The sequence below is a fragment of the Saccopteryx leptura genome, chromosome 8, assembly GCF_036850995.1.
Source record: "Saccopteryx leptura isolate mSacLep1 chromosome 8, mSacLep1_pri_phased_curated, whole genome shotgun sequence".
NCBI classification, from domain to species: domain Eukaryota; kingdom Metazoa; phylum Chordata; class Mammalia; order Chiroptera; family Emballonuridae; genus Saccopteryx; species Saccopteryx leptura.
Window position 1 is genome coordinate 52553626 of NC_089510.1, and position 13214 is coordinate 52566839.

General features: G+C 54.2%; 1 protein-coding gene across 1 annotated transcript in view; it reads right to left on the bottom strand.

Annotated features, from left to right (window-relative positions):
• ADCY5 (adenylate cyclase 5) overlaps nt 1-13214 on the bottom strand; it is a 163945-nt gene that overhangs the window by 61567 nt on the left and 89164 nt on the right. The window contains exons 2-3 of the mRNA XM_066348010.1: nt 7203-7352; nt 1869-1990 (exon numbers count right to left, since the gene is read on the bottom strand). Coding sequence (XP_066204107.1) covers nt 1869-1990; nt 7203-7352 — 272 coding nt within the window. The remainder of the gene's footprint in view (nt 1-1868; nt 1991-7202; nt 7353-13214) is intronic.

The window sequence follows — 13214 nt, forward strand, 5'->3', positions numbered from 1 at the left end:
GGGGAGCCCAGGGCTTTGAATGTGTGGGACTGCTCGGCAGGACACTCCTTCCCACCTGAACCTGGGGATCTCTGGGATTTGTTCTAAAAGAGAAGGCCGTTTCTCACATGTCATGAGGTTGAGTCCTCCAGATTGTAGGAGCTGCCAGGAAACAGGAAAGGCCCCCGTGGGTCCTCGGTCTTTCTCTCTCTCTCACACGCACACCCACGCGCGTGCGCACGCTGGAAGCCCAACCTCTCTCCTCTCTCCTCTGAGTCTTCTTTGGGCCTGGGGACCCCCCCAAGCCTCTTTCCCACACAATCTCATATGTAACTCTTTTCTCCTGGGCATATAAAAACATCTGTCCAATAGTCAGGCCATGTACAAACTCTGGTATCAAAAAGCAATGCTCCCACCGACCCAGCTATGGGATCTTAGACAAGTTTGTGCCTTAGTTTCCTTACCTGTAAAATGGGGATGATAACAACAGTACCAGCCCCTTCTATTTGTTGTGGGGGCTAAATGATTATATGGAAGCACAAAGACTAGTGCATGGGTTACAGAAATCTCTCTACAAGTATTAACTATTGTTAGCAGTTATTCCTCCACCGAGGACGGAGGCGGGTGCGAGGAGGAGCAGAGGAAAGCAGCAGTCAGAGCCCCCTACCAAAGCCCAGAGCCCCCTCCCCGCTCCAAGCGCAGTCAGCTGAGCCTGCAGCCCCTCAGGGCCCCTCCTGAGCACAGAGACCTGGCCAGGGCAGCCTGCTTTCTGACAGTCCCTGCCTGACAGTGGAGTGTGGGTGGGCTTCAAGGGGGTTGCAACAAAATCTTGTGCGGGTCCATTTTTCTCCCAAAAGCTTGGGGTCTGTTCGAGAGACGGCTAAAGGACACACAGGCAGAAGTGGCCATCTGAGATTCCAGGGTACACTTGGAAACCAGGAGATTTCTGCCCACTCTGCATGAGAACACGGTCCCCTGGCCACAGCTGCAGCCATCAGCCTCGCCGTAGATGGATGGATGTTTGTGTGCGTGTATGATTTATGTTATTCCATTTAATCCCTGTATTGACAATTCAGCCCAAGCCTCCAAAGGGCTCTCTCTACCAATCTTAGAGGAACTTTGGTCCCAGGAAAACCTGTCCAGGGAAAAAGGAACTCTCCCAAAGGCAAAGCAGCTCCTTTTCTGGGCATATGGGAGGATTATGGGGCCATGCTGGATGAAGGCTGCTGTATGGCTTCATGTCCCCGTGGAACTCATAAGCAGATTTTGCACTCTATTAATCTACATCTGTTTGCACATTTCTGCTGTCAGTGGCGTCTGCCTAGGGAAGCAGCAAACACACAGTGGAAGGCGCACTGGCTTTGGAATGGGCCGGCCTGGGTGCGCCCGGCTTTACCTTTCCTGGCTGAATAGCCGCGGGCAAGGTCTTAGCCATTCTGAGCTCAGTCTCTAAACCAGGGGCGCTGGTAAGGGTCCCCACCCTGCAGGGTTGTCTAGGCTCAGCACTGAAGTGGGCAGTGCTGGCTCAGTGCCTGGCACACACTGGCTTAGAAGCTAGGGAAGCCTCTGGGTGGCGGTGATCGAGGTGATGGTGGAAACATCTGGGTCCCACATCTGTACTTTCTACCTCCCTTGTTAGGCTAGCAGCTTCCCCAATAGCTGGTGGTATCACTTTCTCCTTCTCCTCCTTCCATCTTCTCTCCCTGCAGCCTCACCTCCCCTGCTCCCTGATAAAAGTTCGCTTTAACAGACCTAGAGGGGTGCCCACACTCCAAAGCCACCAGCACCCGCTGGGCTGTGCCCCCGTGAAGGGAAGGGGGTGGGAACGTCCACCGTCTCCTTTAGGGCTCTGTCCTCCCACCTGGCCCCGCCCCCAGCCTCACTCCTACCTCACGTTGTCATGTTTCTGGATGTAAATCTTATGGAACATCATATCCTCCTGCTTGGCGTTGATGTCTGCTTTCATCTCCATGGCAACATGACGGGGAAGGACAGACAGCAGGAGCCTCTCCTGGGGAGGGAAGCAGATGCTTTCGTCACAGCTCCTTCCACCTGCCTGGCAGTCCCCTCTCCTCTCCAGCTGACTCCTCCACACCTGTGCCCCCACCTGCAGGAGAACCTCTCAGGCTCTCCTGAAACTCGTGGGGCTAACACCTGAGTGTGGGGGCTGCTGGAGTCCTGCCCCCGCCCCCCGCGACCTGGCCCACTCTCCCTGGGACCCCTGCCTCTTGGTGCACGTGGGAAAATGTTTCCTGGTGACCCTGTAGCCCCGAGCACCTGGGTTGGAGCCCTGAGACTGTGTGACCATGGGCAAATTATTGAACTTCTCTGAGCCCCAGGTTCCTCATCTGTAAATGGGGACGGGTTTGTTGACAGCACGTCAGACTGAGATCCATTCAATAGGTCATCAAATATTTATTGAGCATCTGTCCTGTTCCAGGCAACAGGCTGGAGGGTATTGTGCAGCGTACCTGACCCAGACTGGGGAGAAGCAGCGTGGTAAGAGGAGGCTTCGCAGGGTCCACACAAATGAGGGGAGGAGGTGGGGGCTCCACTTCCACACAGGGGACAGTGGGCCGGGGGAGGGGAGCACACTGACTTTAAGAAACAAGTTAAAACCTGCTGACTTGCTGATGGGATGGAAGAGAAGTTGGGAAAGGGGCCAGCAGAGCCACATGGTGGAGGGGAGGGTCAAGCCAGCCTGTGTGGGGGTCCGAACCTTGCCCCTGACCTGCATTTCCCTCCAGGCCTGCCTGCTGCAGGGGGGCCAGTGTGCCACAGCCCACCGCCCAGCCAGGCTCGCTCCTGGAATTCTCTCACCAGGACAGGAGCCGTCCAGACCCCAGTCCTCCTCACCCACCGGAGGCCGAGCCACCCCTCGTGTGTCCCTGAGGCTCCTCCCCACCTCCTGGGCCTTCTCTAGTTCTCCCTTTCCTCCTGGCCCCAGGTGACACTCACTGACACCTCTGTTGGGCTCACTCCTGCCCGGTGGTCACCTCTCATCCCCCAGCTCCCATCGAAGGCTCCAGAGTCTCCAGCGGCCCACCTGATGTCTAATGACCTTGACCCCTCATCCTAAACCATACTCACCCTCCCTGGTTTTCTTTCCCCAACATCTCTTCTTTTTTTAAAAATATTTTTCTGAAGTTGGAAACGGGGAAGCAGTCAGACAGACTGGGATCTAACTGGGACATGCGCCTAACTGGGATCTACCCGGCACGCCCACCAGGGGGCGATGCTCTGCCCATCTGGGGCATCGCTCTGTTGCAACCAGAGCCACTCTAGCGCCTGAGGCAGAGGCCACAGAGCCACCCCCAGCGCCCAGGCCAACTTTGCACCAATGGAGCCTCAGCTGCGGGAGGGGAAGAGAGAGACAGAGAGGAAGGAGAGGGGGAGGGGTGGAGAAGCAGATGAGTGCTTCTCCTGTGTGCCCTGGCCGGGAATGGAACCCGGGACTCCTGCACACCAGGCCGACGCTCTACCGCTGAGCCAACCGGCCAGGGCCCCAACATCTCTTCTTTACAAGTTCCCTGTCTTTGCCCATGACACTGCCATTCTCCTGATTCCCAAGATCAAGACCTTGGCCATGTAAACTGCTCTTATTTCTCAGAATTTTTCCTCTGGGATTCAGCCCTTGCTCCACAGCCGCAGGTCCTGTCCAGCACTGGTCAAGTCCTGCTGGTTTGGACACAAGCTTCTGGACTTGTTCTTTCTGTTCTATATCCACCTCCACCGTGCACACGCAGTTCTCACCCAACAGTGGGATTTGGCCAGGCCGTCGGGCCAGACAGCTGTCCCTGGGCCCTCCGCCTGGCCCGTCGGCCCCAGTCTCTCCAGTACACGGCCTTTCCATGTCACTCCCTGGCTCCACACTTCCAAAGCGTCCCTGGGTTCCACCAGCCACATGAAATGTGGATTCTTCTGGACCCACTAAGCCCACTCCTATTTTCCACTGCAACCTAACACCCTCACTCCGCCCACCCCTGTCCTGGGCCTGGCCTGCCCCCTGCCCGCTCCCACCCGCCGGGCCTGGACGCGCTCTTCTCCTGCCAAGCACCTCTCCGCCAGCCCAGCCTCGGCCTTTGCAGGTCTAGGCCACCTTCAGGGCGGCCGGGGTGATGGAGCAGCATCCGCGCCGGTTTCCCTGTCTCGGACGCGGTTTCCCTGTCTCCGACGGGTTTCCCTGTCTCTGACGGTTTCCCTGTCTCCGACGGGTTTCCCTGTCTCCGACGGGTTTCCCTGTCTCCGATGGTTTCCATCTCCGACGGGGTTTCCCTGTCTCCGACGGGTTTCCCTGTCTCCTACGGGTTTCCCTGTCTCCGACGGGGTTTCCGTCTCCGACGCGGTTTCCCTGTCTCCGACAGGTTTCCCTGTCTCCTACGGGTTTCCCTGTCTCCGACGGGGTTTCCGTCTCCGACGTGGTTTCCCTGTCTCCTACGGGTTTCCCTGTCTCCAACGGTTTCCGTCTCCGACGGGGTTTCCGTCTCCGACGTGGTTTCCCTGCCTCCTACGGTTTCCGTCTCCGACGTGGTTTCCCTGTCTCCGTCCGACGCGGTTTCCCTGTCTCCGATGGTTTCCGTCTCCCACGTGGTTTCCCTGTCTCCGACGTGGTTTCCCTGTCTCCGACGGTTTCCGTCTCCGACGTGGTTTCCCTGTCTCCGACGCGCGCCTTGGATCTGTCCTCCACTGTAAGCCGGCGAGTGGTCTTTCTACTCACACACCTGACCTGGAAAAACCCTCTGTGCCTCCCGAAGCTTGAAGGATCAGCACACGCCCCAGCCTGGCCCCACGGTTTCCACACTCTGGCTCCCGCCTACCCCTCCATACCCCCCTCCTGGCGCCCCCTGGATTGAAATCTGCCTTCTGCTCCAGATAGAGTGAACCCCGGGAAGTGTCTCCAGTTTCTGGTAGTTTGTTCTTGCCTTTGCATACAAACGCCTCAGCTAGAATGACCATCCTCATATGCTGCTCCTAACCCTCCTTCAGGCTCACTGCCTTCCCAGAAGGGGGTCCTGGCTCCGGCTGAGAGCATCCCCCCCCGGGGGGGGCCTCCATTAGAACCCCGAGCACTCTGTGTCTCAGGGCTCTATTAACGCGTCTCCCTGCAGTGTGAGCCACGAGGCACCTCCCTGGAATGGGAGCTGTGCCTGTCTGGCTCCACAGCCAGCAGCCACGCCAGGGAAACACTGGTCAGCTGGCGAGGGGTGCTGCTCTCTGCAGGTCGGCCTGGCTTCTTCCCAGGCATCAGTGGACATGGTCACTGAGGGCCATCTCATATTTACTGACCTCCCAGTAAACAGTTACTGGTGACAGAAATACAAACTAGAGGACGACTGTGAAAACGTCGAGTGGCTGGGAGAAAGTGAGCTAGACTCAGGAGACCTGCCTGCATTTATAGCTGCTGAGGCTGAGGGCCAAGAAGAGTGGGCAGAAGGTAGCCAGGGAATAACCTCGAGCCCCTCGTCCATCGTGCAGCACACCTGGGAGTGTCACCCTTTCTGCAGAGGGCACGGGAGGCCCGAGAGCTCCCGGAGCGGCGCCTGTCCCCGTGAAGCACCCCGCACGGCCCCTCCCCAGCATCTTGGCCTGGAACACGGGATAGCAAACATATTTTCTCCTCCAAGTCCCCTTGGATTTTCTGGAATGTCTAGCCTGTTCAGGGTCAGGGTAAGTAACCTACAGTGAGCTGCAGAATGCTAATTTTACTGGAGAAAGGACAAGGTGCGGGAGTGAGAGGGACATTTCCTAAAGTGGAGGGAGAAGCACAGTGTCTTGCTGTAGGTGACAGATGGCGGGACCCGGGACTGGGATGAGGGAGGGGTTTGGAGGGATGCAGGTGTGAGTTAAGCTTGTCAAGAAGACAGTGGGAACTCTCAGGGGCACCACCAGGCCCAGATTTCGTTCAAGAGGCAGGACCAGGAGGCCAGACAGGGCCCGAAGAGTGCACAGAGCCAGCCAGGTCTCTGACCAGACAGCACGAGCCGGGGACCTGGAAAGACATGCAGGCTGGAAGGGAAGCGGAGAGGTGGTGACCGGGAGAGGCCTGCAGGAGCGCTGCCGCACCTCGTCCCCTTGCTCAGCTGTCAGGATGTCACCAGCCCCCATCACTGGACTGGACCCCCCTAAGCTGCCTCCGGACAGTCAGAGACGCCCTCACACTGTGGCCCAGCCCCCACTCCTCGCCGGCAGGGAGGGCGCAGGCGACTGTGCTGTCTAGGCCTTTGTCTCCCCGTTCCCATGCTCAGAGGCCAACCGTGTTCACACCTGCCACAGGCCTTGGCACAGTGCAGGGCACAGAGTGGGGCTCCACTAACGTCTGCTGAGGGTTTGGGGCGACACTAACATGAGAGAAGAGGGAGGACTTGGTTTGGAGCAACCTGATCTCGTACAGGCACGAGCACACCGGGTCCAGTGGGAGCCCTGCCGGTGCTCACTGGCCACTCCCCCCTGGGGGCGCGCGGCGTTCTCGGACCTCCTGACTGAACACTATGCAGCTCCACACTGTCTGCGGGCTCCCGGGGCCTCTATCTGGTTCCCACACAGAAGAGGACACAGTGGTCCTGAATCCAGAACAGGACCCTCCCAGGATGCCGGGCATACAGGAAGGGAACCCTGACGTGGCCCTTACTCAGGAGAATCACACTGGGGCAAGTCGCTCTGCTCTGGGCTCACTGGGAGAAGCCCCCTGAGTCTGGGACCCTTGTGAGTCGTCCGTTTGCCTGCCCTGAAGTCCTCTGAGGGTGAGGTTTAGGGTGAGACAGGGCTGGCTTCCTTTTTCTGAACCAACCAAACCCCTGAACTCGGCACAGAGAAAATGCCTACGTGAGGGTGTCACGGGGGCTGACAGCTTGGGTCTCCTCTTCTTCTCCCTCCCTTCATCCCAGGAGGAATGCTGACATTCTCACAATCCAACTCATCACCCCCTGGGGAGGGGGAGAGGGCCCCTCCCTGCAGCCAGACCTGGGCTGCCAGGTTTGTTTGCAAAATCACAGGGGGACATCGGGAGGCAGTAGGCGAGCACTGGGCTAGAGCTCTCTCCGGAGTCCCTCCTGGAGCATTCCCACCGAGCCAGGAATGCTGGGCTCCCTCCAGGAGAAACATTCCCCGGGGCTGCCCCCCCCCAGGAGGCGGGGCTGGGCCGCTGCAAGGCACAGATGGTGGGGGCGGGTCTCGAGGCTGCTCCCGCCAGCTGCGCAGAGGCAGCCGTGGGGAGGGTCACTCACCTGTTGCTGGTTCTCCCTCTGAGAGTGGAGCCGTGCCTGGATACATTCCCGGGTCTCCTGGAAGGCCTGTCTCTGGGAGACCTCAGCTGGGTAGTGGGTGCAGACGCCCACGATGTTGGTGCAGGAGAAAATGAGGACATTGGAGACCAGCTGCAGAGGGAGAGAAGAGGAAGAACACTGTGCTCAGGCCTGGGGGCGAACACCGGTCCCTGGAGCCCCGTGCCTGACCCTCCCAGCCCCAGAGCATGAAGTCCCCAGCCCCATCTTAGCAAACACACACCTAGCTGCCAGCAAACCAATGCCAGGGACAGTGGAACTGGCCAGGCCCTCCGATGTCCGCAGCTGGCCTGTGATGGAGTGTGGCCCTAGGGACACCAAGCCACTGACTCAGCACATTGAAGGTGTCCCTAGCACCCAAACTGAAAAGGTTTGGTGACTGGTGATGCTGGGACTGGCCATGTGCACGCTGGGGGAGGCAGGAGCCTGAAAGGAGGCGTCCATGAGGGTGACGGATTTCATTTTTTGGAAGTGTGAGAGTCCAGCCTAAGACAAAGGGCTGCCCTTTGGCAGAGGAGCCTCAGCTTATTCCTCCCCAGGGATCAGTTCCGACGAAGCAAGGACTGGCCAGCTCACCAGGGATCCCAGCACTGTGCTAAGTCCCCCGAGAAGGAAAGAAGGAAAAGGCCCCTGGCCAGCATCGACTCAGGCCCACGGGAACCGGGGGTCTCATCGCCTCCTCCTAGGCTTCCGTCCTTCCCCGCACCAGCTCCAAGGCCCTGACACGCCAGCTGCGCCAGCTGGTGAGCACCCACCACGCCCCTGCTCCTCACGGTGCCCGTCTCTGTGCTGACTGGGATGTGCATGTGGAAAATACCGACTGCCCCTCAGGTCACAGAGACGAGGCTGGAATTCTTCTGAAAGGACTGTTGACTGAAAAGCTGAGGGAAAACAAAACACAGCCCCCAAAAGCAAGTTTACACAGCACATTTCAGAAGCCGACAAGGGTGCTGTTTAGCCAGTTAGTTTGGTAGGTTCAGCTCCTGGGGTATCTGGGAAAACTGATCCTGGCCCTGCCCCGCCTCAGGCCACACAGGACAGAAGCCACACAGAGATGCTCAGGTTTCTAGGCCTCCAAAATTGTTGTTCTCGGTCTCAGCTGCAGAAGGGGAGCCCAGGCCAACCTGCACCTTCTGCTGTGGCCCCTCCGGCCTTCAGGAGTCTACACTGGTCTCTAGTCCTCGTGTCCATTTGGATCTCAAAAGACTCCCTCTGGGACAGGAGCCTCCCGGCAGCGGCCAGGACACAGCCCCCACACTCTGCGTCCAGGACTCTGTATCCAGGAGATGAAAATCCTGCCCAACTGGAGTCTATGTTCTGCTTGAAGGCTTTCCCCTCCCCCAGCTCTGAGGGGGTCCTGACCACGCAGGGTCCTCAGCCAGCCCAGGCCTGGAGCCACGGGGACTCCGTGCGGGATGCCATCGTTCCCTGCCGACGCCCTCTAACATGACTGCCCCAGCTCATGAACAGAAAGAGACTCTCTCATCCCAAATCTTGCTCTCTCCTTGGCTGCACAATAAATTCCGGTGTTCTGGCTGGACGACCCTTCCCAGAGGCCTTCAGGGAAGGGGTGAACTCAGATTGGCAACTCTAGCAACTCTGCTGATGACACACAGCTCCTGCACCCAGTCCCCAGCCCCACCCACCCCAGAATCCTACCATTATCATTTCATGTAAACATGAGGCAGAGAGAAACCCAGCCTACTGATCACAGGGAAGAACTGTGGAAGGAAGACCCTTCCCCACAGAAGCTGACAATCCAAGTGAGGAGAGGAGTAGTCAGGCTGATGAAGAACTGGCAACTGGAAGCATGAACTGATTCCCACCAGCAAGAGGGACAGAGGGAGTGGGGGTGATGAGAGGGCCCTTGGGCGGGCCCGGGCAGCTGGGCCTGGGGTTGAGATACACTTGGTGAGGCTGACAGGCATGGGGCAGGGCCTCCCTGGAGAGCACATCCAGGACACTCAGGCTGCGAGTACTCGGAGCCCCTGAATAAATAACCCAGGCTCTCTGATCCTGAGGGAAGTGAGTCCACAGGAGGTGGAGCTGGAAAGGCAGACGGGGCCAGACTGAAGGCGCGGGCACATCAGGCTGAGAAGGAAGGCCTGGCACAACACGTACACAACAGGAGCCACAAAGGACTGCTAGACCAGAGAAAGAGGACGAGCACACAGCTTTAGCAAGACTCATCAGGGGCCAGAGTCATGCAGGGACTGGGAGACGGCAGGAAGCGGCCAGAGAAGCCCAAAGGATGAGGGAACACGGAACCACGTGATGCTGGGGGGCCGGGCCAGGCAGAGCTGACTCAAGGAAGAGCCCCCAGACCAGCGAGGAGAAGGTCCCGGGAGAGAAAGGGTCCACATGCCGCATGATTAACCAATGCAGTCACCGTGGAAGGAGACCCCGGGGACATGCCTCCGGAAGTCTGGGGCCCCTGAGAGAGGGGTAAGGAGAGAAAAAGGAGCAGAGGAGGTGAAGGCTGACAGTGCGGACTGCAGGGAATTCTGAAGAATGTTCTTGTTCGGAGACAGCTTTTGAAAGAGAAAGGAGCCAGACGATAAACACAGGAGTGAGGTGCAAGGGGCAGAAACTAAAAGCATTTCCCTTGAGATCAGGAACAGGACGGGGTGCCCCTATCACCACTCCTATTCAACAGGGCGCTGGAACGCCTGGCCACAGCAATCAGACAAGAAGAAATAAAAGGCAGCCCTGGCCGGTTGGCTCAGTGGTAGAGCGTCGGCCTGGCGTGCGGGGGACCTGGGTTCGATTCCCGGCCAGGGCACATAGGGGAAGCGCCCATTAGCTTCTCCACCTTCCCTCCTTCCTCTCTGTCTCTCTCTTCCCCTCCCACAGCCAAGGCTCCATTGGAGCAGAGATGGCCCGGGTGCTGGGGATGGCTCCTTGGCCTCTGCCCCAGGCGATAGAGTGGCTCTGGTCGCAGCAGAGCGACGCCCCGGAGGGGCAGAGCATCGCCCCCTGGTGGGCAGAGCGTCGCCCCTGGTGGGCGTGCCGGGTGGCTCCCGGTCGGCGCATGCGGGAGTCTGTCTGTCTCTCCCCGTTTCCAGCTTCAGAAAAATACAAAAAAGAAATAAAAAGCATCCACATTGGAAAGGAAGTAAAACTGTCATTATTTGTAGGTGACATGATACTGTATATAGAGAACCCTAAAATTCCACTAAAAGACTGATACGTGAATTTAGTAAAGTAGCAGGACAGAAAATAAATATTCAGAAATTGGTTGCATTTTTATATACCAATAATGAACTATAAAGAGGAACTAAGAAAACAATCCCATTTACAACTGCATAACAACAACAAATCAAAAACACCTGGGAATAAATTTAACCAAGGAGGTAAAAGACCTGTACTTGAAAAATTGTAAGATTAAAGAAAGAAACTGAAAAAGATACAAATAAATGAAATCGTATACTGTGCTCAAGGGTAGGAAGAACTAACATCATTAAAATGTCCATACTACCCAAAGCAATATAGAGACTCAATACAATTCCTAGCAAAATACCAATGGCATACTTCACAGAACTAGGACAAACAATCCAAAAATTTGTATGAAAGCACAAAAGACCCATACTGATCATTGCAATCTTAAGAAAGAAGAACGAAGTTGGAGGAATCATGCTACCTGATATCAAACTATACTACAAGGCTATAGTAATCAAAACAGCATGGTAGTGGCATAAAAACAGACATATAGATCAATGAGACAGAATAGAGAGCCCAGAAAGAAACCAAAGCCCATATGGTCAATTAACATTTGACAAAGGAGGCAAGAACATACAAAGTGGGGCAAAAGTAGGTTTAGAGTTGTGTATACTCAAAACACAATTTATTCTTGTATTATTATTTATTAATTATTGTATTCTTTTCCATATAAACAACTGTAAACCTACTTTTGCCCCACCTTGTACAATGTCTATTCAATAGATGGTTTTGAGAAATTGGACAGATACATGCAAAAATGAAACTAGACCACCTTCTTACACCATATACAAGACATACAAGAATAAACTCAAAATGAATTTAAGACTTAAATGTAAAACTTGAAACCATGAAACTCCTAGATGAAAACATAAAGTAAAATCCTTGACATTTCTTGTAGTAATGTTTTTTTCTGATATATTTTCTCAGGCAAAGGAAACAAAAGAAAAAAAAAAACCAGAGACTACATCAAACTAAAAATGTTTCTGCACAGCAAAGGAAACCATAAACAAACCGCAATGACAGCCTACTGAATGAAAGAAGATATTCACCAGTAGTACATCTGATAAGGAATTAATATCCAATATTTATAAAGCAATCATATAATATAACACACACACACACAGAAAAATAAACAATCCAATTAAAATTGGGCAGAGGATCTGAATAGACACTTCTCCAAAGAGGAGATACAGATGGCCAATAGACATGTGAAAAGATGCTCAATGTCACTAGTTGTTGGAGAAATGCAAATTAAAACCACAATGAAATATCACCTCACATCTGTCAGAATGGCTATCGTCAATAAATCAACAAACAAGAGTGGAGAGGAGGCCCTGGTCGGTTGGCTCAGCGGTAGAGCATCGGCCTGGTGTGCGGGGGACCCGGGTTCGATTCCCAGCCAGGGCACATAGGAGAAGTACCCATTTGCTTCTCCACCGCCCCCCCTCCTTCCTCTCTGTCTCTCTCTTCCCCTCCCACAGCCAAGGCTCCATTGGAGCAAGGATGGCCTGGGCGCTGGGGATGGCTCCTTGGCCTCTGCCCCAGGCGATAGAGTGGCTCTGGTCGCGGCAGAGTGACGCCCCGGAGGGGCAGAGCATCGCCCCCTGGTGGGCAGAGCGTCGCCCCTGGTGGGCGTGCTGGGTGGATCCCGGTCGGGCGCATGCGGGAGTCTGTCTGACTGTCTCTCCCCGTTTCCAGCTTCAGAAAAATAAAAAAAAAAAAAAAAAAAAAAAAAAAAAAGAGTGGAGAGGATGTGGAAAAAGGGGAAGCCTCAAGCACTATTGGTGGGAATTCAGATTGGTGCAGCCACTGGGGAAAACAGAGGGAGGGTCCTCAAAAATGTTAAAGATAGAACTGCTTTATGACCCAGCAAATTCAGTTCTGGGTATGTATCTGAAGAAACCCAAAACATTAATGCAAAAGAATATATGTACCCCATGTTCCCTGCAGCATTATTTTACAAGATATAAAAGCAATTCAGTGTCCCACAACAGATAAATGGATAGAAATGCTGTGGACATATATACTAGAATATTACTCAGCCATTAAAAAAAGATTGAAAACTTACCATTCGGGCCAGTATGGATGGACCTAGAAGATACTACGCTAAGTGAAATAAGTCAGTCAGAGAGATAAATACTGTATGATTTCACTTTTATGTGGAATCTAAAGAACAATGTAAATGAATAAACAAAACAATAACAGACTTATAGAGAGAGAGATAAGGCTGATGGCTGCCAGAGGGCAGGGGGCTGGGACACTGGGTGAGAAGGTGACGGATTAAGAAGTACAGCTCGGCAGTTACAGAACGTCACGGGGATGCAAAGGACAGCAGAGGGAATAGAGTCAGTAATATTGTAATAACTGTGTATGGTGTCAGACGGGTACTGGAAATAAAATATTGGGAGATTACTTTGTAAAGTATATGATTGTCTAACCACTATGCTGCACACCTGAAACTAATACAAAACAATATTGAATATAAAGTTTAATTGAAAAATTTTTTTTAAAGAAAGTGGAAAGATAGCCTACAGAATGAAATTATCTGCAAATCATACATCACACCTTTGTTTTTCAGAAATATATAAAGAGAACTAAATGGAGGACAGGTCATCTTTTCAACAAATGGTGCGAGAACAATTGGATATCCATATAATTAACTCATACCTCACAAAATATGCAAAAATTTACTCAGAATGGTTCATAGGCCTAAATGTAAAACCTGAAACTATTAAA